Source organism: Lissotriton helveticus, chromosome 11 (genome assembly GCF_964261635.1).
Source record: "Lissotriton helveticus chromosome 11, aLisHel1.1, whole genome shotgun sequence".
NCBI classification, from domain to species: domain Eukaryota; kingdom Metazoa; phylum Chordata; class Amphibia; order Caudata; family Salamandridae; genus Lissotriton; species Lissotriton helveticus.
The window spans coordinates 334,042,582-334,069,926 of NC_136072.1; the positions used below are offsets into that span (position 1 = coordinate 334,042,582).

Genomic DNA, 27,345 nt, shown 5'->3' on the forward strand with positions numbered 1-27,345 from the left:
GACAGTGATTACTGTATGTAAAGATTAAACACCACGTGAGTGAAATAAATTGTAAATGATAGAAGCAAAGGCACATAATAATGGTACCCTATAATGAATAAGGTTGCAAAGTGTTTTTTTTAAACATAGAAAAATTCAGCAGCTATAGATATCACACTTTCAAAACCCTGCATAATTTATGCGGCACTCCTGATTTGGCATAATGGGGTGTATTAATCTTGCAGCTGCAGACGTTACTCTTTCAAAGTACTGTTTGTTTTTAAAAATAGAAGACTCTCGTATCTGTAGACGTCATACTTTCGACCATGTGCCCTCTGTTTTTAAGCTAGTAGAATCCCGTAGCTGGACATGTTACGTCTTTGACGTTTTGAATAATTTGCCAATCCTAATTTTGGGCTCTTTACACAATTTACAAAACATAATGTTTGGGGTCCTCTAAACTGACGTGTTTTAAAAACTGAAGGCTCCTGTAGTTGAAGATGATATTCCGTTCAAGATTTGCATAATTTAGAGCACTCTGGGATTGCCACCTCGTGGTAGTATAATTGGAAGTATCCTGTCTCTGCAGACGTTCATCCTTCACGATAATCATCATTTAATGGCATCTTAAGTTTGTGAGGTAAGGTGTAAAAAACAGAAGAGTATTGTAGCTGGAGATGTGACCCTTTCTAAGGTTTGCGCACTGAATGCAGGGTGCTGTGCATTATACATGACGGTGACTGATAGGAGTTGCTCTGGGCCTTCACGGAGTCACTGTCCGTGCTGCCCTCTGCAAGAGCGGTGCCACCGCAGGCGTGAGCTCTGTGTGCCCCGGATGCGGCCCAGCGCCGGAGCCTGCTGTCTCGTGAAGGTGAGTTCAAGTTGCATTGCGTGTGGCTGTGTGTGTGGCTCTTTGTGTGTCTCGCTCTGTGTGTGTGTGTCTCGCTCTGTGTGTGTGTGTGTGTGTGTGTGTGTGTGTGTACACATGCAATAGGTCTCACATTTGCGAGAGATTAAGCTATTGGCATTGTAAATGACAATACCATTTATTTATCTGTTTTCAAAACCAACAAATAAATATATTGTCATTTACAATGACAATAGCTCTAACTTTTGCAAAGGCGAGACCGTTGCATTGTAAACGCTTGTTCTTTCATATACTCCTTTTCCTTAATTTGATTTTCCCTTATTTGCTGTATGTACTTTACTCTTGACTGCCACAATTGGGAAACTCTTCTCCCCTGCCCCAATGTATCAAGCCGTCTCCCTTAAAATATGTTCCGTGTTATTGCATCTTACTTCATGAAATCATGAGGTGTGTAAAGTGTTTAGGGCGCTACTGACCAACAGATTGATGATTATTTATTTCAAATGGTCCTTGTGTGAATAACTTTAAAATGGATAACTCCTGTTGTGATTAGTTTTATCTGAAAAACACATGGTGATAGATTCCTTACCTTAGAATTACCCCCAGGCGTTAGACTGGATCCGTCAGCAGTACCCCTGTGCGTCACTAGGCATCGTCGTGCGGCTCCTCGTGCGTCGTTAGTGCTGGAATGATGTCGCTGGAGCTACTTGGACGTGCCCACGCGCGCTGACGTCAGTTCTTTCTTTTTCTGCGCCAGCAAGCGCAGATCCGGGAAGAGCAAGTACCCCCAGTCAATTTTTGACTGAGTTTTTCCGAGGCCTTTTACCTCATTTCTTCGAGTTGATCGACTCCTTGTGTTGTAGCGATGCCCGGCTTCAAGAACTGTGGGGACTGTCACTGCATGATGTCGGTGACTGACCCACACCGCGTGTGTCTACTGCCTTTGGCGTGACCACGACTCGAAGTCGTGCCCCAACTGCCGGGCTGTGGTGCCGAAAACTTTGCGTGAGCGGTCCCGAAATTAGCAGGAAGTCCTGCAGTCTGCTCCGGGCTGCTCAAGGTCCCGGTCCTGTCGGAGGTCCTCTGGATCGAAGTCTTTGCACTCTGGGTCAGGTAAGTCCAAGCATTCCAGGAAAAAGTCATAGAAGCGCATTCGCTGCTGAGGGTGGGGCCACGCCCACGGCTCCAGCGGAGCCTGCGATGTCACCGCCTGCCTACCCACCATTTCCGGGTCCGTCTGTGGTGCCTGCACAGGTGTAAGTTTCTTGCTGCCATGGCCCGACTCTTTGGGCTCTCTGACCCAGACGGCGAGCCTTCGGGTACCTCTGGCCCTACTGGAGGTTCTTCCCTTCCGACGCCAGTGGTTCTGACCCCGGTGCCACCATCGGCTCCGGTCCCGTCGCCGCAGGACCTCCCTGGATCCAGGCTCGGATACCGGGCGACATCGGTTGACCTGATCAGCCCTCCACCTGTGTCGACCCCACCTCCGGCTACACCTATGTCGTCTGGTACCACCGTCTACATCGTCCCTGGTTTCAACCCCGGACGCGGCGCAGGAACAGTCTATCGATGCCGATTCCTACGCTGATTGGGCCTTTCTACCCCTACGTCCGTCCTCCCTATTGTCAGCCGCTTTCACAGACTTCAGAGGAAGGGGAGGATTGGGAGGGGTTGGAGGACCCACAACAGTGCGGTGATGACCCGGACTGGGCAGAGGATTTGGGGGAGGCCAGTGGTCTAGACACCTCGCCTGACCTTGGCATGCTGTCTCCTCCTTCCGTAGCTACGGAGGAGGGAGCAAGTTAAGCAGTGGTATTGCGTAGGGCGGCCGAGGCGCTCCACCTTGAACTCCCTACATTGGCCGTCCGGACTAACCACCTGGCAGAAGTGCTTCAACCGGCTGCAACCTCTTTGGAGCCCTTGCTGCCTTTTAATGATGATCTGTCTGACGTTCTTTTGGGCACTTGGTCCAGGCCCAGCACATGGGCTCCTGAGGACAGGAACGTGAGACCCCCCACTTTCTCTCCCAACACCCCACTCCTGAGAGCTTGGTTGTCCAAACCTCAGCATCTCGGAGAGCATTCCCTTCCCCACCCCCGAATAAGGAATCCGCAGTTTTCATCTACCAGCTTAGGGCTGCGGTCGGTGAACACTGCATGCCTCTTGTGCCGTTTCTTCCACTCTGTGTGGGACACAGTTGCGCAAGTGCTACCCAACTGTCTGGAGGAGACCCCGACAGTACTAGCCCAGGCTATTGCAGCTGGGAGGGACGCAGCAAAGTACACCATCCGTTGTGTGCTTGATACCGCTGACTTGCGGGGCAGGGCGATTTCCACGACGGTGGCTCTTAGGCACCATGCCTGGCTGAGGGCAACTGGCTTTTGGGGGGGGGGGGGATGTACAAAACCCCTTGATGGACATGCCCCTTGATGGCTTTCACTTTTTTGGCAAGTAAGCAGATCGTGCGTTGGCGCGCTTTAAGGGTTCACGGGCCACGGTCAAGTCCTTTGGCCACTCGGCCTCCTCCTCCTTCTGCTTTTCGCTCCTTTCGTGGCCATGGAAGGGGTGCCCCAACACGTTCCTTCCAGAGCCACAGGCCAGCGCATCAACAAACTCCGCACGGCCGTGGATGTGGGAACCACCGAGGTGGTTCTGGGGGCCCGCAGGCAGTTCAGTCCTCCTCCACCCCCGCAGCATCCACTTCAAAGCATTCCTAGTCCGACCTTTCAGGCCTAACAAACGCCAGTGGGCGGCCGAATACGCCATCCTCTTCCCCCACTGGCGCAACATCACTTCAGACAAGTGGGTGCTGCAGATAGTCCGAATGGGCCACTCCTGCCCCTTCGAGACTACTCCTCCAGCCATGCCACCTCAGTACCACCGCATGTCTGGTGACCATCGTGCGCTTCTTCAGCAGGAAGTCCTGGCCCTCTTGGCCAAGGGGGCCATGGAATTCGTTCCTGGGCCAGAAGTAGGTCTTGGTGGTTGTTCCCACTACTTTCTGGTCCCCAAGACCGACTAGGGCCTGCGTCATATCTTGGTTGGACCTCAGGGACGTCCACTGCTTCCTCCGGAAGGAGAAGTTCAAGATGCTGATGCTTGCTCAGGTCTTATCTGCTCTCGACCCTGGAAACTGGATGGTAGTGTTGGACGTGCAGGACGCTCACTTCCACATCCCCGTCCTGCCAGCCCCCTGGCGTTACCTTCGGTTCACGGTAGGCCACGAGCATTTTCAGTTTTCTGTGCTCCCCTTCGGCTTTACCAGCGCCCTTTGGGTGTTCACGAAAGTGATGGCGGTGGTCCCAGCTCATCTGCGCAGATCAGGGGTTCCAGTCATCCCCTATCTCGACTGGTTGTTGAAGGTGGGCTCGCCCCGGGCAGTCATCTCCCACTTCTAGACTACCGCCGACATCCTGCATTTGCAGGGGTTTTCCATCAATGTGCTGAAGTCACACCCGATTCCTTCTCAGAAGCTCCTCTTCATCTGAGCTATTCTGGACTCTGCGCAGTTTCTGGTTTATCTTCCTGACCAGCGAGTCTGGGATATTCAGGCTATGATTCCGATCTTTCAGCCTCTATCCCGGGTTTTGGTCAGGATGACCCTTCGGCTACTGGGCCTGATGGCCTCCTGCATCCAGCTGGTGGATCATGCTAGATGCGGGCTCTGCAGTGGGACCGGAAGTTCATGTGGGCACAGCATCAGGGCAACCTGTCCTATCCCGTCCAGATCTCGGAGGGCACTGCATGACAATTGCAATGGTGGCTCACGAATCGCGATTGGGTAAATGGCAGATCCCTCTCCCTTCCCCAACTGGAGCACACAGTGGTGACTGACACGTCCTTCCTGGGATGGGGTGGCCACATGGGAGAGGCGGAGATAAGATGCCTCTGGTCACCGGCGGAGTCCCGACTCCATATCAGCCATCTGGAAATTCGGGCAATCCGACTTGCATTGAAGGTATTCCTTCCGCCATGGGGAGAGTAGTGCAGGTGTTCGCTTCATAAAGCCTCAGTGGGACTTGAACCTCGTTCCAACTTATCTGATGTGTGCTCCCTTTGAGCCACTTGACAACAGTCCTCTTTGTCTTCTCACTTTAAAGACTGTTTTCCTGGTGGCCATCACCTCTTTTTATGCTTTTGTAGTATTGTGTGTGCCATAGAATCTGCCAACACACACAGTATTGCGTTAATATAAAGTTGATCTTGTTCATACCAAACACATATAAGATGAATGTAGTGAAGGATATGCATTGGGAGACTTAACTTTTTAGTGGTTTTAGACACTCTGCTGCTATCGTTGGGCAGTATGGCGAGTGGTTCTGAGACTTCCTTTGAGATATATGCTCTTAGCGTACCTTATCTTTAATACCCAAATCGTCAATGATTCTCTTTTCTTATTCTGTTTTTGATTTAGAGCGGTGCTCCCCTTAGACCTGAGCTGCAGCCAGGTGGGGTGAGGCGCAATAACCACAACTAATGGGTGAGTGGTTATAACTAAAGATGCTAAAATGCGATTAGTATACTAAGGATGTGTATGTATAAAAAGAGACACCTTGGATTTAGAAATGACATAATATTGGCTGTTTTTATTCATTTTCATGTCACTCCTGAGGACGTTCCAACATGTGCGGTGGTAGTGTGTGGTTGAACGGTCAACCTGACCTTTGCAGGTGATATCTTTTAATTCTCACATTGAAAAGCAGTAGTCAAATAACACCGGGTCCTGAAGAATGCATTGAAAAATCTTTCGCCGATATGCTGAAACATGTTGACCACTACTAACCACAGATATTATGTTAAATCTGTGCCTTTCACTCTGTTTTTAGGCTTAGTTTTCACTTTTCACATACTTTTACACTGCTTTTTCAGTAGTCATACTCCTTTTCGATAACCTACTGCACCTTGAGCACATTTACATTTGGTCACAGTGATACTACTGAGACCACTTTTTCTGCCTCGTGAGCAAAGGGGCACCCAGATGATGCTAAATAGGGCGGTACAGTGTGGCCTCTGATGGGAATTTTTCCCTCTGCTCTTGTGCTTTTCTTTCACCTAGCTTTATCATTTTGTTTGTGCCCACTATACTATCACTTGTAGGGTGTTGGTGTCGGACTAACAGTTGAGTGACAGGTATATTTTTTGACTTCCAGGTACTCTTGGTGTTATAAGGCCATCACCTCTGCCAGGAGTGAGTGAGCAGTAGGCTTTCTTCTAAATCTCCTTGTCTCTTTGTCCATACGGACCATGTTGTTCTTCGGACTCCATCTTTTCTGCCAAAGGTTGTCCCTGCCTTTCACATCGGGCAGACCATCACTTTGCCCACCTTCTTTCCGAATCCCTCAAAAGAGAAAGCGAGGCTCCACCGTCTGGACCCAAAACGTGCGCTTTCTTTCTATCTGAACCGAACACAACAGTTCCTGGTGGATGACCAGCTTTGTGTTGGCTATGTGCGCGCCAAGCAAGATTGGGCCGTGCACAAGCGGACCATCTCTCGGTGGGTCATTCTGTGCATTAAGGCTTGTTCTTCTTTGGCTAAAAAGGAGCCTCCGGTGGGGCTACGCGCTCCTTCTACCAGGGCGACGGTAGCGACTATTGCTTTGGGACGGGGAGTACCCTTGCATGACATCTGTCATGCAGCTACGTGGGCCTCGCTGTGCACGTTTACCATGCATTTCTGCCTGGACAGCCAAGTCAGGAGAGACTGCTTCTTTGGCCGTTTTGTTCTCCAGGACTTCCTAGTGTGATCTTGGTTGGCAGACCCACCACCGGGGTTGTTATTGCTGGGGTGTCTATTCTAATGTAAGGAATTTATCACTACGTGTTTCTTTCAGATGCACAAGTTACTTACCTTCGGTAACGATATATCTGTAAGAAACATTAGTAGTGATAGATTCCTTACCGCCCCACCCATCCTCCCCTACAACCTGATTTCTAGGGTTAAGGTCGTCCCTTTCAGGGCCCTAGCTTCATGTCACCAGTGGTCAGTTTCTTGCATGGCTCTGCGTTCCTGGCGTGGAAAGTAGTGTATAGAACTGGCGTCTGGGCGCGCAGAAGTAGCTCCAGCGACGTCATCCTGATGCCAACAATGCACGCGGAGCCGCACGACGACGCCCACCGACACTGCTGACTAAACTTTCCGGATCCAGTCTGACACCTGGGGGGTAATTCTAAGGTAAGGAATCTATGACTACTAATGTTTCTTACAGATGTATCGTTACAGAAGGTAAGTAACTTGTGCGTCCTGAATGCTACACCCTATAGCAGTATAGACACTTAACTATAGTAAATATTACATAACACCATATATTAGAATTGTAGTGCTAAGATCGAATGTTGATGACTTATCAGTGACCGGAGTTGAAGAGTTTGCTTGTGAGTGGATTTGTATCTTCTGTTCTGATTTAGTATTTTTGGCTAAGAGTAAGGAGGAAACTCTTGCTATGACAGATGTTAGTTTCATAAACCTGTCCGTCAAAAAGGACTAGCTATATTAAGGGGGGAGGAAAGACTCCATGAAGTACGCGTGCCGGCAAACCCATTGGTTTGTTCATGAAGCCCTCGCCCACCAACCTAGTTGGCGGCATGCTTCATCATCGGGCCCACCTCAGTGAGATTCCCTCTTGCTTTAACAGGCTCTATTTTCATATCGGGCACCGCAGAAGGACGAGGGGTCCAAGGAGGATCTAGACCGGCAATTCGGTCTCTTTCTCTGCCAGGTGACCCAAGGAAGCTTTTTACAGCAAATAGCCTGTTAAAGCAAGAGGGAATCCTCCTCCAACACATAACGCACCTTAGGGAGTGCGACTCATAACTAAACAACACAACCACTATAATGTAGTAATTTTATTTATCTGCACCTTTTTCACATACTCACTTGGTCCTGAGGAACCCAGTTTTAAAAATTAAAAAAGGCCTGGCTGAAACATGTAGACCACACAGGACGCAGGAGGTTATAATTCGTACTCCAACACGTCCACTTGCCTTTTTAGTAGCTAACAGGGGCCCAGTAATTAAAGTTTATCTATTTACCCTCGGGTACTGGGACCCACTGTATAGCTTTTTAACCTTCACTTGCTCACTCACGACACTGCACACTCAGCGAACATACCAGCTCCGCAGTAAACTGGCGTCAAAGCACACCCGGGACACATTCGGCGTCACTGAGGTGGGCCCGATGATGAAGCATGCCACCAACTAGTTCGGTGGGTGAGGGCTTCATGAACAAACCAATGGGTTTGCCGGCACGCGTAATTCATTGAGTCTCTCCCCCCCCCCCCCCCCCTTAATATAGCTAGTCCTTTTTGATTTTGACATATAATCCTGGGGATTCGGACTAGCTTTCGGACTAGCTTACCTAGTCCTCACTCTCTCCTTTGATTTGGCGAGTTTCATAAACATGCCTTGTAAAATAATAATCTGAGAGGTCCAGCTAGATATATATTCGTACATCTGGAAGGCAATATGAGATGTGACCAATAAAGATGTTTAAGCCCTTTAAATTAATTAATTGTGTTAAGTATATACTTGCCTATTGTGTAGCATGAATCTCATATGTATTTGCATGCTTCATGGTCTGCCGTCTGATGGTTTGGTCTTAAAGCTTAAATTTACTGGGGAGGATCCTGGAGACCTCAGGACCTTTCCTATGCGACGAGTCCAAGACGTTTGGGCTATGATACATGTTTCAAGCTCTGTACTGGATCGTTCACAATGCCGGGTGACACATGCATTCTCTGTAATGGAATTTGAGATGCCAGTGGTCCAAGCATCAAGACAGCCTTTCCTATACCACCCCAGTCTTGGATAATTTGGCTCCACATTTGCAGTGGTACCTGCTAAAAGACAGTTGATCCTACTGCAACCCCTTTAATTCCCTATCCAGAGCAGACTGTGATTGACAAAGTCCTGCTGCTGACTGGGAAGGTCTGAGGACTCTGGAGCTTGCAGCTGCAGGCCATAGTGCAACTCTGAGGCACTTCCTGACGTTGATCAAGGGGAGGCTGGCCTAGGTTCTCATGAACAGCTCCACTACTGTGGGTGGGCCCTCTAAAAAGAAGTTTTGCACCTCTGGAGGTGGGTGGAGTGCCAGAACATTTTCCTGATCGCAAATAACCATGCAGAGTTCCTTAATGTTGGAGCTGACAAACTGAGCAGACATCCTGTGGCATATCACAACTTGCATCTGCATCCAGAGGTGGTGAAAGGCATCTCCTCAACAGCAGGGCGAACTTTGGCTTGATGTGTTGCCACTGTCGAATGTACAGTGTGAATAGTTTTGATTAGAGTATTCACAAGAACGCTCATAAGGACTTTTTCTGGCTGGAATAGAAAACTGGACTGTTGTACACTTTCCGGCCTCTCCAGTCTTAAGCCTGGTTGATCTTGATCATCTTTAGAGCTCATCCTAATGGCTCCACATTGGGTCAGGAGAGTGTGGTTGTGGGAACTTCTGTACGTGAGCATCTGCCCTGCGATCAGAGTACCACTTCATGAGCACCTCTCGTCTCTGCAACAGGCCAGGGTCTTCCACCATAACCTACACAATCTACACCTACATGTTTGGACATTGAGTGGTGGCAATTGACAGTGTGTAATTTGCTACCTAAAGTAGTGGTTGTCATGGTTGTGTCCAAGTGCTCTTCCACAAAATCCTTTAATGTCCGGTGTTGGGACTAATTTGTTACCTTGTGAGGTGTTCACAACACTGACACCTTACAGGGAAAGTGCTCTTATGTCCTTTTGTTTTGGTCTTTAGCCCAGGAAGGCCTTGCAGTTAGCACTATGTAAGGTTGTTTGTCGTGCCTTAGTACGTTTGCCAGTCCAACTTTTGGTCTTTGTTCAAATAACTTGTGAAAGTTTTTAATAGGTTTGACACTTGCTTCTTCCCAAGATGTTTGTGATGCCACAGTGGAACCGTAACTTGGGTCTTAATTTTTTTTCACGTGTACGATCTTTAAACTGATGCATTGCTGCTCGATGTTTCTCCTGACCTTGAAGACTCTTCTTATTGCGAGTGTCGGCTCGTTGTGTGAGTGAACTCGGGCACTTTGAGTGCTGCCCTACACTATTTTGCTAAGCAAGTTGGTGCTGAGGACTCTGGTCTTCATGCGGAAAGTCACAGCTCCCTTCCATATTGACTAATCTATCATTATATCCGTATTCTTTCCTCCCCCAGGTCACTTGATCGAGGAGGCTTCACGGGATGGACCCTAAGTACTTTAAGCTTTTACATAGATGATCCCCTCGCTGGTCATTTGTACAGTCTGCTTTTTGTGGGGTTCTCTGGAGCAAAAAAAGGGAAGGGTTTGTGGAAGCGTACCTTGTTGAGCAGGATAGTCTTCTGAATTGAGTTCTGCTACGCACTAGCTAAGAATCAGCCTCTGAAAGGTCTTATTTCCCATTCCACAAGGGTTAAGGCTTCTAACACTGAGTTAACATGCATAATCCTTGACATTTGCCAGGTTGTAATGTAGGTGTCTGTCCATACAATTTTTATAGCTTGTCTGCGTTGAACTCAAGGTCTGGCGGGAAGACACTTGGTCTGAGCAGACTTCCCAGACCCTGCACCTAGGGAAATACTGTTTGGGGATCTATCTTAGGGTGGAGGGGGGTCTGCTGTTAAAAGAACTCATCAGAACATGTCTAGTCTTTGCTAACACTTGGTGGATACTCCATTCCTCTGTGCCCCCACCTACCTATTCTGTGGCGTGACTTCTTTTTAACATTTAAAAGAAAAATGCCCTGTGTTTGTATTCGGCACACAGTAACCGATAGTTCAACCTCTCTATTTGAGAGCATTGGAAGAGGAAAGACAAACTGATGTCTGTGCAGGGGTGGCTTTTATATGCAGCTTCTCTCCGTCACTTTAGGAAGGTATGGAGCCAACACTGAGTTGCATGGTGCCACCATGCTGCACGCAGGAGCACTACTTCGCATTCAGTCTTGCACCTGTGGGAAGGGGTGGAATATTAGAAGGTGAGCAATGTAAAGGTAGATAGCACAACAATCCGAATCAGTGTTACTAAAGGTCACTAACTTATTTGTCGAATACAGAGCTTTTTTTACCTTTACCCTTGAAGAGGAATGCCATATCAGTGTGATGCCTGTGTACCTTCATTAAAAGGGGATTTTAAGTCCATGTTGGCTATATGAGTCTGGATTGGCTGCACATACTTACAGTTCCCTGTGTATTTGGACTGATTTTTGGTGCAGTCCTTTGGCGCAGTTTTGTATAGGTTAAGATTGTTCACCTCTTTGTTTGAGACTTTCGGTGTCTGTCTCTGCGACAGGGTCTATTGATCAAGCTGTCCCATGTATGTTTCAGCAGCGTGTCTTTGGTGGATTGTGAGGTAGGTCACTATCCTGGAAGGGGAACAAAAGCTTTTCAGCAGACAGTATTGTTTCTGCACAGCTTCAGCGATGTGGCTTGACAGATGCTCCTCCGATTTGGGTTTACTATAAAGTGAGAGTAGGAAAACTTCACTGGGGATTCATTGCACCCACTGCTTAACATTTGCTTTGTAACTCAAATTTGCTTGCTTTCCATTTGCTGGCTTTATTTGTTTTAGGCTGTCCAGCTTAAGTTTGTCCCTCCCGTGGAGCATAGCCTCTTTACAGAAAGCGAGCACTCGACTACAAGGAATATGGTAAAACTTGACATCTTGTTCGGCTCTTGCCACATTAACTGCATTCAATGACAGTTCAAATGTCAGGATCTGTGTTTCCGATGGAGCTTGGTGTTTACTTTTCTTTCTATGACTTAAAAGTGAGAATTTATCTAGCGGTGTGAAAGGTAATTTTTTTTCCCTAGCACATATTTTAATGTTAATGAAGTGCAAATATATTAGAATATATCAGTTAGGAAAGCATACATGAAGCAAACTTTTTGTAATTCTGAAACAAAACTATATATCACCTAATGTATTTATTTATCAGTAAAACTGTGTGTGCAAGTGTAATGGTCATTTCAGTTAATGTCTGTAATGACAGTGCACGTCCACACCACTCTGTGCCAAGCCGAACCGCAGTCGCGCTAGTTTATTAAAATTGCTAAAACACATTGGCAAAACTAATAGCTCTTGCATTGACCAGACCCATTTGCTTTGCTTGTTTGTGTATGCACTTTGAGCATCTAACCTCTTACTACTCCTTCAAATTAACCTTGAGTACACTATCCCAGTACCCTGACAGTGAGGTTTGAATTGCTATTGTGGCCATGGGGCTGGTGAGAAATGGCTTTCATTTTTAAAATCAATGACATGAAATCTGCTTCAACCATTTCTGACCAAGACTATTCTATATGCAAAGGAGTGTTGAATAAGATTTTGAATGGAAGTGTTAATGTCTTTCTCTGTTTTCTCACTATAAATTGCAGTGGCATTCCCGGATTGGTTGTAAGTGGGAAATCGACAATGAGCTCCGTGGCAGTTTTGACCCAGGAGAGCTTTGCTGAACATCGCAGTGGCTTGACTACTCAACAGGCGAAGGGTGAGATTACAGCCTCATTGTGCATTCGTTTCTCTTTGATTGTACATGTACATTTGTGCGCACTCTTTCTATTTCTACTTTGTGATTCAAGTGGCAAGATAACTCCAACTTGCTAATGACATTGTCCAAGTCATGTATAAGATAGGGTTAAAGCTTCCACAACTTCCACGTGGTAAAAGTTTTTTATTTTTGATGTAACTGGTCCCTAAATTTTTAACATCAAAGTCACAAAACTTAGTAAATTACAGATGAATAATTAAATAAAATCTAACTGGTTAAGTTAGCATATTAAGTGGTGTTGCAGTAGAAGGTCATGACGAACACGCCGCCATCCAACTCCACTCTTGACCCCTTGCAACCTTTATTGCTAATATCTTCATATTGTGGCAATTAGGCCAAAAACCTGCTTCACTATACCCAGCATCCGAGGTAAGAACTAATTTACTGGCAATTGAACTATTCTCAAGACTCCATTATTCTATATTAAAGCATTGAAGATCTATTAGCAAGAGATGTGCTTTGCCAAGCTAAGTAATCTAGCCAAGCACTGAATATGGCCAGTTACCTGCTCAGTTATTGAAGATCTTGCAGCCCTACGGGCCAATTTCCAACTTCACAACAACTCTTTAAAGCTCCTTATTTCATTTGTATTGACCAGATCATTAAGCAAGGGCCCTTGGTAGACTAAGTTCCTCATTGCAATTTAGAGACCATCACCTTCACTCTCCAAGTGTACAACAAATGCTTAACACTACCCGCTGATACAGCTTTATTGCTCGACCACACTACCACAAATAGAGTAAGGTGCTATCTACTTTTACCTCTGCCTACCTTTGGGGTTCCACTGGACTCTGTGCACACTATACCTTACTTTAGTATAGTGTATTCAGAGCCAGCTTCCTACACATGGGTCCCCTTCAAGAATGCCTAGCAAGTCAGTGGAACCAGTCGCAGAGTCTCTTAACCGATCTAGTTTTGGTAAACAGCCATCCTGTCCTAGTTCGCACTGACATGACAGCTATGTATTATATATATATATATATATAACAGGGAGAAACACACACAAACTGTTGCACCTAGCTCAAGGCATTTAAATTGGGCCATACACCACAAAATCTATCTTCTAGCAGAACACCTCCCGGGAGTGTACCATCAGATTGCCGACCTTCTCAGTAGACATAGGCAGCAATTCCTCGAGTGGGAACTTCACCCTCAAGTTCTCCTCTCCTACTTTCAAAGTTGGGGTCTTCCTCAAATAGATCTTTTTGCCACACACAAACACAAAATGCCCAATTAGAAAAGGATTCGCTAAGTGGGACTTGATAGGTAGATTGAGGCTAGGGGACCTATATATGGGAGCCAAGATCATGTTTAAACCATTGCAAAAACATATAAACTGGCACGCACTGAATACTTCCGTTACCTGCAGATCCGGCATGTTATACAGGCAGCAGTCCCTCTGGGATCTGAACTCCCGTAGTTGTCTCCCCTGGAATGTAGACTCCTCGAGGAGCACTTGCCCCGAAAGGCAATCTTGCTCACATACCGAAAGCTGATCAATAATCTGTTGGACACCCTCACTGCCTTGAAAAACCGCTTGTGTCAAGACATAACTGATTTTAAAGGAAAAAGACTGGCTCAAAGCTTTAGCCTCCCAGAGGGAAGTCGCCATTCGAGCCAGTTTTATACTAGTCTAGCTCAAAATACTACATAGAGTATACATCTCATGTACAACACTTATGACAATTGGACGCAGGGCAGATCCAACCTGTAATAGGAATTGTGTGGAAGCGGGATCGTTTTGTCACATACTATGGGCATGCCAAGTGATCCAGAGCTACTGGCGAGCAATAGTGTCATGCATGTCGGGGGAGTGGTGGGAGAGGAGCTTAAACTTTCGCCTAAATGGTGCCTTTTGAATGTCCAAACCTTGGTGACACTGGGGCTAATGCTGGCAAAACGCAATAGAGGCGCCCCCCCCCCGCCGACACGGCAAGACTGGAAGAGACATAGCCTGCTTTTTCTGCCAACATGCACCAGTCTATGTGAAAAGAAGGTGCCCAAAAAAGTAAGGAAGGATCTGGAACAAATTGAACAAATTCAGGGGGAATCTTTGCATGCCTCCAGTGGGTGAAACAATTCTTACAGTGATTCAATCAGCGTCTGAGTGATGTCAGATGTGCGTGTGCAAAGTGGGTGGGGTCCTCAGCAATGTTTAATCTTGTTGACCCATGGCTCTGTGTACTACTGCTTGGTTGTGCACTTAATCAAGATGAGGCCAAGATGTTGTTCTGCTCTTTTGTACTAAAAAAAAGTTTAAATATAAAACGCAAAATGCCCAAGCTTCGTATCCACATCCGCTCTCCAAAGGCAGTGCACTATGGATGAACTGGTGAGGGATATTTGCCTACACTTTTCCGCCTCTCCCATTCATTCCATCAGTGGTTCGGAAACTCAGGGAAACATCCCTTACACTGATTTTAGTAGCTCCCACATGGGCTTATCCTTTGTTCACAACCCTGCTGGAGCTATCAGTTGTTCCACACCAAAAGCTGCATCTCACATCCAAACTCCTCACACAAAGCCATGGAGAAATCAAACACCCAGATTCCAAAGAAATGATTCTAGCGATCTGGCTCCTGAAGTCCTAGTCTGGTTATCTAAATCTTCCGCCAGACTGTATGAACATTATTAGAGAGGCCAGAAGACCTACAAGAGTTTGTTACGCAGCTAAATGGAAGTGTTTTGTTATTAATTGTAATAATAATCTCATCAATATTCTTGATGTTTCCATGCAAAATATCATGTTTGTTAAACTTGCAGCGGGCAGAATTAGCTTACACTTTTAATCGTTTTCATCTTGCTGTGATCGCTGCGTATCTCTAAAACAGGAAACACTTATCTCTCTTTAGAGTACCAGTTTTCAAAGCTTTTATGGAAGGACTACAAATAGTTATACCACCAAGGCTTCCACCTACCCCAGTGTGGAATCTCAACATAGTCCTCACACAGATTAATGGACCCACCTTTTGAACCAATGCTTAAATGTGAACTACAATTTCTCTCGTGGAAAATCGCCTTCCTCATTGCAATCACTTCACGGAGGAGAGTGGGTGTGCTACAGGCACTAACAATAGCAGAAACGTTTTACAGCTCACAAAGACAGTGGTTCTTCGTACCAACCCTAAATTTGTACCTAATGTAGCTTCTCCCTTTAACGTCAATCAGTCCACCAGATTCAGTGGCAGAAAGAGCTCTACACACTTAAGATGTCAGAAGAGCCCTCGTATACTACATACAGGACAAAGTCATTCTGTAAGACTAAATCACTTTTTGTTGATTTTGCTCTACCTCACAATGGCAATCCTATTTCCAAATCTGGTATTGCCAGGTGGATCGTTAAATGTATTCAAACATGTTATGCAAAAGCAAAAAGAACTTTACCCCATACCCCTAGTGTGCATTCCACTCGCACAATAGGGGCTACTATGGCTTTCTTTGGGAAACATTCCCATGGTTGACATTTGTAAAGCTGCAAAATGCTCTACACCACACACACTCACCAAGCACTATTGTGTAGATGTGTGAGCAAGACTACACGCTAATGTAGGCCACGCAGTACTTGGAACACTCTTTCAAACAACTGCAAGAGCTGCAGGTTTCCACTCCTTTGGGAGAATACAGCTGTATAATCTGTGCAAAACATGTGATCTACAGGTCACATGCCTCGAACGGATAATGTTACTTTTGCAGTGTGACTCTTTCTGGATTCACTATGCTGTACATTATTCCGTAGTCTAGTGGTTGGGTCCGGAATCATTGTCCTTTTTTTTTATTTTTTTTTCGTAGCCCAAGTGGGCGTCGACGTCCCACCTTCTGGTGTACTTCCTGTGACGTCGGTACCCTTCCTGCGGAAGCTCCTACCTTTGGGCGCCATCTTCAGATTCTTTTTTCCGCGGTTGGGTCTGGATTGTCACCGAGAGGCTCGAGTTTTTTGAGAAAAGAAGACGCAGAAAATCCTATTTTACTTGAAAAGATTGGAGAAGACAATGAGGAACAAGACCACCAAGCCGGGACGACGGAGGAGAACTTCCAGAACTTCAACGTCCTTCAGGGATTGTGCACACAGGAGGCCCCCTGAGCGCAGGAATGGACAAGACACCTTTTAAATTCTGCCGTAACTGCCACCACAAATATGCGCAGAAGGACCAGCACCCGGTCTACAACCTCTGCCTACCGGTCGACCACGAGAGCAAGGATGGCAACGCCTGCTCCGCCTTCCCCTCCGAAGGCACTCTGGGTTCGAGAGAGACAGAGAAGAGCCAACTACAACATGCAAGGCAAGGGCCAACCTCCGTCGCTTCGGGACCTGGGCCTCTCCAGCGACGAAGAGAACATCACCGAGGGACCAGATGACTACACGGTCGTAGAGACCGATAAGAAAACATATAAGAGGTATGAGACGTCGACCCCTAAACCCTCAACAGAGCCTTGAAGGCCTGAGTCAGACTCTCGAAAAAACAGAGTCTAAGTCCTCGAAGGGAGCACCGGCGCCGAAAATCTCGACGGCCGCAGCTGCATCCAAGGACAAACAGCCCAGCGGATCCTTCGAAAAGGACTCCAAGGTGGCGAAAAGACAAGGTCGTCGAAGCACGTCCCCGAAAAGGACCGCTTGACTTGAGAAGGACCCGAAGGTTGCTTCGACGTCGACAACTGCGTCGAAGAGATCGGCAGGAGCGCTCAACGCCGAGCTGGAGAGAAAACAGAGAAGGCTCGAGGCCGAAATGGAGAACATCCTGCAAAGGAAGAGTTCGTTGAGAAAATGAAAAGGTTCACGATTCCGTCGAAAAGGTCGTCGAAATAGAAGGGGAAGAGGAGTTTGACGTTTGAGAGCTGCAGAAAACTACCGAGCCCCAGGTACATCCAGAGGAAAAGGGCCTATACTACGAGGAAGAGGGCGACTATGACAAGGTAACGAGTTTCGGCTCTGCATCCTCGATGACACAGGACCTAGAGTGACAGGACCTAGACGCCAAAAACCCAGAAGAGCCCGTGGAGGCCTATCCTTCGAGGCATTTGCCGCCAGATGACATCGGGGCCTACAACATGGTCATCAGGAATGCGGCAAAGGCTTTTGGAGTCAAGCTAGATGAGGAAAAACCAAAGGCAGACTTCCTTTTGGAGACCCTGCTCCCCACTCAAACAAGAAGCCAGTTCCTCCCCATGCTTCAGAGTGTCATGGACCAAGGGAGGGAGGTGTTCAAAGACCCAGTGACATGCAGGTCTGTCACGCTTAGGACAGAGAAGTATAAGCACTCCTCTAAGGACCCTCCCTACATCCAGGGATCCGTGACAGCGGACTATTATCTCGGCAACAGCCAGGAAAAGGGCAAACGTCCCAACATCAGGCCCACCACCAGACAAAGAAAGTAGGAGGATGGACCTAACTGGGAGGAAAATAGAGAGGAACGCGGAGGTACACTGGCGCATGGCGAACTCAAATGCCCTACTGAACAGGCACCAGTACCAGCATTAGGACGAGGTCGGACCGCTGCTCAAGCACCTACCCGAGCAATATCAACAAAGAGCCTCACACCCCGTGGAGAAAGGGAAGAACATAGCAAATTCTTGCCTGAAAACCGCCTTGGATGGGGCTGACACATCCAGCAGGCTGATGATGATGGGAATCACTGAAAGAAGGAATGCCTGCCTCAGGATCTCAGGCTTCAAGCCAGAAGTACAAAACCACATTCTGAGCACTCCCTTCAATGGAGAAACACTGTTTGGGGCGCCGGTGGGTGAAAAACTCACCCAGCTCAAGAAAGAGAACTAAACTGCAAGGTCCAGGGGGGCCTTACAATTCAGAGGGATGAGAAGGGGTACCCCGACACGGAGACCGAACGGAAGAGGGGGAAACCAGCCGGGAACGTCACACCAGACATTCCGGCAGACCCACCAGGGCGATAGCCAAGCTCAGCAGGCACATCAAAAACAAACCTGGCAGTACCAGCCTCGGGCCAGTCCTTTAACTGGAAGGCGAATGGACGTGGACAAACTAGAAGAGGGGGCCACTAACCCACCTCAAAGTGATTCCGTCATGCGAAGTGTGCCCACCCACACAACTCCTCCGAGGGTGGAGCACAACAAGATCAACAAGAGCGGGTTACACGGATCAAACGTCAACGAACATGTAAAACCAGTAGGAGGCAGGCTAAAACACTTCTTCCAGGAGTGTAAGAAGAGAACTACAGACAAATGGATCCTCAACATCATACAGTTTGGATACTGCATAGAACTGGAAAAAAAACGCAGAACAGAAAACCAAAAAGAAAAGCGCATTCAGTGAAAGAGCTGGCGCCACTCCTACAGGAATGGCAAGAACTCCTCCAAAATGAGGCCATCGAACCAGTACAATTCGGAGAAAGGAACAAGGGAGTGTACTCCAACTATTTCCTAGTAACAAAAGTGGACGAAACACTAAGACCCATCCTGGACCTAAGGTTCCTAAACAGGTACTTAAAGACGCTAAAGTTCAAAATGACGTCCCTACAAGAGGTCATTCCTCAGATAAGGGACCTAGACTTCATGTCCACCATAGACCTCAAATATGCCTACCTGCACATCCCCATGAACAGGCAGCACAACGATCTACTAAGTTATACTATCAACAAAGAACACTACCACTTCACAGCCCTAGCCTTCGGACTAAAATCCGCACCAAGGGTCTTAACCAAATGCCTCTCGGCATGGCGGCGTACCTGCGGAGGGAAAGGATTCATGTATACCCTTACCTCGACGACTGGCTAATAAAAGCAAGCTCCCACAGAACATGCAAAGAACACGCACAGCGGGTCACAAAAACGCTAACCGACCTAGGATTGTCCATACACTGGGGGAAATACTCAATGGAACCTAAGCAAGTGAAGATCTTCCTGGGGGCACAGATCAATACCATACAGAGCAAAGTGTTACCCAGCGACAAGAGAACACTAGCCCTGATGAAGGAGACACGCCACTACCAGAAGGGGCGAGCTCTGACAGTGAGGACAGCGAGCAAGATCATGGGGATGATGGCGTTCTACATACACCTGGTCCCCAATATACAGCTCCACATGAGACCATTCCAGAAATGGCTGCAACAACAATGGTCACAAGCTACAGGAAGTTGGGAAGATCTAGTGGTTGTAACGCACGCAGTGCAGGAGGAGATAACGTGGTGGAACAAGGAAAACATAACAAAGGGGAAGCCTTTAACACCACCAACCCCAACGGTGACCATCACCACAGACTCATCCCAGATGGGATGGGGAGCACACATAAACAAGCTCAGGGTGAGGGGTGTGTGGACTCCAGCGGATGCGGTCAGACATCAACTACCTGGAACTGAAGACCGCGTTCCTCGCTCTGAAGGCCTTCCAGAAAAAACTGTACAACCGGAGAGTGTTGATACAGAAAACACAACAACGATGTTCTACATCAACAAGCAGGGAGGAGCACAATCAGCCCACTATCCAACCTAGCACAGGAGATATGGAAATGGGCCATCACACTCGAAATGGACCTGCTAGCCATACACCTACCAGGGAAGAACAATGTGGAAGCAGACCGGCTCAGCAGACCGATATCCGCATCCCACGAGTGGAAGCTCAATGCAAACGAAACGCAAACGCTATTCAGGAGGTGGGGGACACTGACGATGGACCTATTTGCAACACACCTGAATGCAAATGCCGATACTTCGCATCCAGGAAACCAGGGAAACGACCCCAGGGGAATGCCCTATGGATAAGCTGGTCGAAAACATTTGCCTATGCTTTTCCCCCGATAACACTGATACCCAGGGTACTCAACAAGTGCAGAATCAGCAACATGACACTGATCCTGGTGGCACTACAGTGGGCAAGGCAGACCTGGTACTCACAAGTAATTGAAATGGCGCAGGGACCACCCCACAAGTGCGGGAAAAGAAGACTTGCTCTCCATGCAAAACGGAGAAGTACTGCTCCCGAAACCAGAGAGCCTCAGCCTAGCTGCATGGCTCCTGAAGACATAGTTTGTTCACCTAAGGCTACCAGAAAGCACCCTGCGGGTGCTACAAGAGACAAGGAGACCTACCACACAAGTGCTATGTGGCAAAATGGAAGAGGTGCACACAATGGTGCAGCAAGAAAAAACTACACAAAGATGACAAAGGAATCAACGGTGATAAGATAGCTCACACACCTGCTGAAAGCAAAACTAAGTTCATCCTCGCTAAGGGTACACCTAGCAGCGATAGTAGCCTACACAAGAGGGGAGACAGGAAAAAGCTTCTTTACATCACAAGTAGTAAAGAGATTCCTGGAAGGGGCAAAAAGGATTGCGCCACCTAAAAGGATTCTGCCGCCGGCATGGAACCTCAATTTGGTCCTAACAGAACTTATGAAAGCGCCCTTTGAACCCATGCATGAGGCCTCACTACAAATGCTAACAATGAAGACAGCTTTTCTGGTGGTAATCACCTCGCTGCGCAGGGTAAGCGAGCTGCAAGGACCCTACATCCAACTACACAATGACAGGGTGGTAATGAGAACGGACCCACACTTCATGCCAAAGGTGGTGTCAAGGTTCGACATGAACCAAACAATACAAATACCGACCTTCTTTCAGAAACCATCCACAAGCGCAGAGAGGACACTGCACACTCTGGATGCTAGAAGGGCAGTAATGCATTACATAGAAAGAACGAAGGAGCACAGGAAAACAAAGCAGTTCTTTGTGTCCTTCGCAACCAGTTTCCTGGGTAGATCAGTTACAAGACACCATCGCACGATGGATCGCACGAACGATAAAGTTCTGCCACAAACAGGCAGGTCAAGAACTGACCGAAGGGGCACAGGCCCATTCTACCTGGAAAAAGGGAGCAACGATAGCCTTCCTGGCTAATACACCCATTCAGGACATATGCCTGGCGGCAACTTGGGATTCAGTGCACACGTTCACTAAGCACTACTGCGTGGATATACAAATGAACAAGGAAGCACAAGTAGGACCGAGTGCTTCAACATATATTCACCAGCCAACGCTCATCTTCCACCCAGCCGCCACAAGTGTAACAAACCGCTACAAAATTGATGCACCGCATAGTGAATCCAGAAAGATTCACGCTGCAAAACGAATAGTATCTTACCTGTTGGAGTAGTTTTGCAGCTTGAAGATCTTTCTGGATTCATTAGCGAACCCACCTCTGCCAGAAAGATGAGGCAGGAGAAGACTGTGGAAATACAAGGAATAAAATACAAACAGTCACTTTAAGAGACAAAGTAGAAAATCATTTACTTTAAGGAAGAACTTGAAAACATTGCCAAGGATTCACGAACAGAACACAAAAACAAGAAAAAAGAATCCGAAAATAGCGCCCAAAGGTGGGAGCTTCCGCAGGAAGCGTGCCCACATCACAGGAAGTACACCAGAAGGTGGGACGTCTACGCCCACCTGGGCTACGAAAAAAAAACCTACGATTCCGGACCCAACCACTAGACCGCGGAATAATGCACAGCATAGTGAATCCAGAAAGATCTTCAAGCTGCAAAACTACACCGGGAGGTAAACTATTCGTTACCCAGTAAGCATCTGTTGTTGGCACGTCAAGCTATAGATTCGCATGCGTCCACCTGCCTCCCCGGGTTCCTATACCTGTTGCAGTTCTCTTACTTTATATGCATACCCATGGAAATCTATTCTACTCTTACTAACTCAATTATCGCCCTCTGCGGGGAAAACATTCTAACAATGGAGTTGATGCCCATGCGCACTATCATCGAAATGAGGAGTCACCTACCTCGTGACTGGAAAGACTTCAAACAAAAACAACTTGCAAACATCCGGACCCAACACTATATAGCAGGAGTATGCAAAGCATGTGAATCTACAGCTCTAAATGACAAGAACAGATGCTTAGTGGGTAAGTAACATTATCCTTTTCAAGGCAGATAGAACAATACAAGCAAGCTGATAAGTCATGCAGTTTTTGTAGATTTGCAGTTTTTCAAGTTTTCATAAACAACAACTCCACACTTAATTTTCAAGAATAGCATTCAATGCAATCCTATGGGAGGAAATTAAATTAACTTTTTACAGGTCAATATTTGGTTGTGAAGTTGGGTTTCTGGGGTTAGAACCAGGGCTCCTCCCAGGGTCTGAGATGCACACTCAAAGCACTCTCAGCTGTACTAGGTATGCTGGGTGCAGAGTGAGGCTCAATGTTATCCACTAGGGGATATGGGGCCTCCGTTTGGTGGCTGCTCACGAGCAGGCCACAAGGTTGTGGGAGCAAAGCTCCTAGGGTTTCGGTGGGGAAAAGGGATATGAGTTAGCACACCAGGTGCACTCCCGGCAGCACAGGGGCGGCCTTATGAAGAGTGCTGATTTGGCGTTGGGTGTCCTGTTTTCAATTGGAGTTGCTGGTTTTGGATTGTGGCTGCAGGCTCTGTCCAGGAAGACTTAGGGAGGAACCATCAGCTGGGCAGGTAAGTTGGAGGGCTCAGGGATGTAGGTGCACTTCTGGTTCTTTACTCTAGGGTGGCTAGGTGCAGGGGTGTATTTTGAGGTCTGATTTCACCTTACAGGGCAACTCGTGGTTAGGAGGGGTGGTTGTCTCCGTGCAGAGGCTGCAGGCGACCTCTGGAGTCCTGGAGGGGTCAACTAATGGTGGACTCTGACTCTGGAGTGATGGGACTGGTAGGTTACTCTGAATAGGGCCGTAGGCATCTAGTTCAGTGGTGGTTCCAGGCGTCTAGTTTCTTTGTCCTCTGCAGACTTGAAGTCTTCCTTGGCTGTTTCTTTTGAACAGAGCTGTTCACAGGAGATCCGGTCTTTGTTGAAGGCAGTCAGTCCTCACAGGGGTTTTGGAGGTCGCATGACAAGGCGACTTTGGCACTGGATCTCTGGAAACGGCAGATAGGCCTGTAGGGCCGGGGCCCAGTCAGTACTTCTCTGCAGCCTCCTCTGCTGGGCATCTTTCGTCCTCCTTAGGTTACGGGAATCTCTTGAGTTCGAGGCATGTGGGCTGCTGAATTCATATCTATAGCATAGATCGACACCTAGTGTTGGGTCTGGATGATTGCACATTGTTGTCCTGGAAGAGTCTTCGAAGTATCACGAGATAGGTGGCTCCTCCCCTGGACTACAGTGCGCATGGGCATCGACTCCATCCCCAGATTGTTTTTTTCCGCCATTGGGTTCGGATGTAATTTCGTTATCTCCAGTTCGGAATCAAAATAGACTTTCCTAAGCCCGAAGGCCTTTTTTCTATACCGTCGGTATTGTTTGCGCTCAGTGCCCAGCTCTGTTCTGACTCGGTCCCCCGAGTTGGACATCCAGGGGAGTCGCTTGACTCTTCGGTGCTCAAGGCCCAGTCGACGCAGCAAGACTTTCGACGGAGAGATATGGAACGGAGCCCGTTCAAGAAATGCCCCGTGTGGATCGAAGTATCCCCACATCGACGTACACCCGGTGTGCAACAAGTGCTTGTCGCCGGACCACAATGAAGCCAGTTGTATGGCTTGTTCCAGGTTTCGATCGAAGCAGACGATTCGGCTTCGGCGCGTGGCGCGCCTCGAGGCCCGGCAGTCGGCCCCGGCACCGGTGGACATCTTCGATAGAGAAGACGCAGACGAAGTTCAGATGCAGATTTCACCTCCAGCAGAGGGGATCGACTACGACTATGAAGCGGATGTCGATGCGGATGTCTAGGTGCTCGACGTAGAAGAAGTCGTCGACGAGGTAGGAGACGACAATGAGGCCTATGGGGCCATGGAAGATAGCTCAGGGGAAGAGCTATGCCCCGTTCGATCAATTACTAAGGCTCAGGTCGCGGGATCGTCACACGACCTTACCCAAGACCTTATACCAGGATCCACGGCCTCGCCTCCGGGCCCGGCTACGGACACTCCGGCGGAGCCGCCATTGCCTAAAACGAAACCGAAAGTGAAACTATTGGTGTCGACAAAAACGAAAGTGGTGGAGACGCCATCGAAACCGAAGACGTCTGGCCCTCGGACCACTCCTTCGTCTTCAGAGATGTCGGGGCAGCCGAAGCCGGCTATCGACCCGGTGCAGTCGGGCAAGGGCGTCGACCCGAAATCGGCCAAGGTCATCGTGCCGAAGACCAGCAAGGGCGTCGAGCCGAAAACTGGGGCCCCGAAACCAGGTGTCGAGGCCGCAGATCCGAAGAAGTCGGCGCCGAAGTCTGTCGATACGGCAGGAGGGCATGGCGCACCGAAGAAGGCTGATCCTACGCCTAGGCAGGAAAAGCCCAAAGCATCGACGCTCGAGTCTTCACATGCTGGTGGACCGAGACCGTCTGTCGGGTCGACTAAACCGTCTGCTTCCTTTACGAAGCATGTATCGGACTCCCTGCAACGCATCAAGGACAAGGCTGCGGGAGGACCAAAGGCACCTTCCACCCCGAAGACTGCAGACACGGCACCAAAGTCTTCCACGCCGCTCCGGTTCACGTTGCCGCCGAAAGTGCCACCAAAGGCCTTCGCACCGCTTTCGGTCCCCGAGCCCGACTTGCAAGGTCCTGCGGGGTCGAAGCCATCTCAACCGCTGGGGAGCAAGAGGCATCGACAACCCTTGGTGGAGGAGTGGGAACATTTTATCGACGCCGACACTGGAAAACTTACTCTTTACAAGAGAAAGATCACGGCGAAGCAGCCTTTGGAGTCCTACACGATTCCTTTGAAGCGCAAGAAGCCTGCTTCGGATTCCCCGCTGTTGGTCGAGCCCATAGCTCCTCGGACTCCAAGACTTGCCACACCCTCACCCACCTATTCAGATGTGGAGGATGAAGGGGGGGGGGTGGATGAGGAATATAACTTTCCTGCCAGTACAGATCCTGAGGAACATCAAGACTCATGGGCAGATGCAGAAGACCAAGGGGATCAGCAAACTGCCCAGGACCCTCAGGTGTACAATGTCAAGCCCTCTCCTACGGAGGATTCTGCGGCATTTAATGCTCTAATTGAGAGAGCGGCTACAAACCACAAAGTTCAGCTGCATGCTGACCCAGTGGATGTGGACTTCCTCTTTGATATCTTTTCCACTGCTGAAAAAACTGTCAAGACACTGCCAAGGCTAAAAGGTGTTCTAAAATATGCAGCAGACATTTTTAAGGAACCCACACGGGCAAGGGTGATCAACCCTAGAATTGAACAGAAATACAGGCCGGCACCTGGCGATCCTACCTACATCAAGGGCCAGTTGCCTTTGCACTCTCTGGTCGTTTCTAATGCCCGCAAGAGGGCGAATATGCAAACCACTGGTGAAGCTCCTCCCCCGGACAAAGAATCCAAAGTGCTGGAGGCATCTGGGAAGAGGGTAGCAGCTCAGGCGGCCAACATCTGGCGTATCTCAAACACGTAGGCACTCTTGGCCAGATACGACAGGGCACACTATCACACCCTAGAGACCCTGTTGCAACCTACCAGATCAGTTTAAAGAGGGAGCTGAGATGCTTGTTCAGGAAGGGAAGCTCCTCTCCAACGCTTCTATTAAGTGTGCACTAGACGTTGCGGACACCGCAGCAAGGGCAATTAACACTAGTGTGATGTTGAGACGTCAGGCATGGCTCCGAATCTCCGGGTTCAAGCCGGAGATACAGACTACCATCCTCAATCAGCCGGTAAACCCTGACAGATTATGTGGTCCTGAGGTGGATACCACCCTGGAGGAAATAAAGGATACCGAGACTGCTAAATCCATGGGAGCTCTACAGTCCCAACAGTTTAGGGGCAGCACTTTTCGTCGCTCAGGCAATAGAGGTGTTTCCAGAGGCCAGATGTCCCAGCAAACGCAATTCAATAAAGGTGGTGCGCAATCCTCTTACACCAAGCAGAACAGAGGAGGATATCGGGGAAACAGCACCAAGGGCAGAGGTCGGGTAATAACTCCCGTTCCTCCGCCGCCTACAAACAGTGACGCCCTGTCACTGCCCCCCGACCATTCCACACCTGTCGGGGGGAGAATCCAGCAGTTCCTGCCAGTCTGGAAATCCATCACCACAGACAGGTTGGTCAGGAAACTTATCCAGTACGGTTATTGGCTGGAGTTAACATCCACTCCACCCAACATACCACCAAGACACCGTCCTATGGCCACAGAGCATTTGCACTTATTGCAGCAGGAAGTTCTTGTCAAGCTGCAAAAAGGCGCAATCGAGCTTGTGCCGGTGGAGGAAGAAGGCACAGGAGTGTACTCCCTGTACTTCTTGATCCCAAAGAAGGACTGGTCCCTCAAACCCATACTGGACCTCAGACCCCTGAACCAGTATATTCTCTCAGAACACTTCCACATGCTAACGTTGCAGCAGGTTCTTCCGTTGCTCAATCAGGGAGACTTTCTCGCAACCCTGGATCTCAAGGATGCATACTTTCACATCCCACTACATCCATCACACAGAAAATACCTCCGATTCAGAATCGGCATTATCAATTCAAGGTCCTCCCTTTCGGGGTGACCACAGCGCCCAGGGTGTTCACAAAATGTCTGGCGACGGTGGCTGCGCACCTCAGGAGGCAGAACTTGCACGTCTACCCTTATCTGGACGACTGGCTTGTTCAAGCAAAGTCAGCCCAGCAGTGCGCTGCAAGCATGTCCCACACCATTCACCTTCTTCACGATCTGGGCTTCTCACTGAATTATCCAAAGTCGCACCTTCAGCCAGCCCATGTGCGGCAGTATCTGGGCGCGACAATAGATACTCTGGCAGCCACGGCTCAGCCAAATTCTGTGAGGATCGACAGCATTCAGTCGCTGATCCAGAAGTTCAGACTTCAACACTCGCTTCCAGCAAGAGTGTTCATGCAGTTGATAGGCATGATGGCCTCCTGCATCTTCATAGTCCCACACGCGAGGCTACATATGCGTCCGCTCCAAGAATACTTGGCTCATCAGTGGACTCAGGCTCAAGGACCGTTGAAAGACCTAGTGTTGGTAACCGGTCGGGCATACAACTCTCTGCATTGGTG

General features: G+C 48.5%; 1 protein-coding gene across 4 annotated transcripts in view; it reads left to right on the forward strand.

The window, feature by feature from the left end:
• Positions 1-27,345, forward strand: part of HDLBP (high density lipoprotein binding protein) — a 1,657,332-nt gene that overhangs the window by 94,150 nt on the left and 1,535,837 nt on the right. For all 4 annotated transcript variants that reach the window (XM_078665718.1, XM_078665720.1, XM_078665719.1 and 1 more), the window contains exon 3: positions 12,222-12,334. In XM_078665718.1, the coding sequence (XP_078521844.1) occupies positions 12,259-12,334 (76 nt within the window). In that variant the 5' untranslated portion in view covers positions 12,222-12,258. The remainder of the gene's footprint in view (positions 1-12,221; positions 12,335-27,345) is intronic.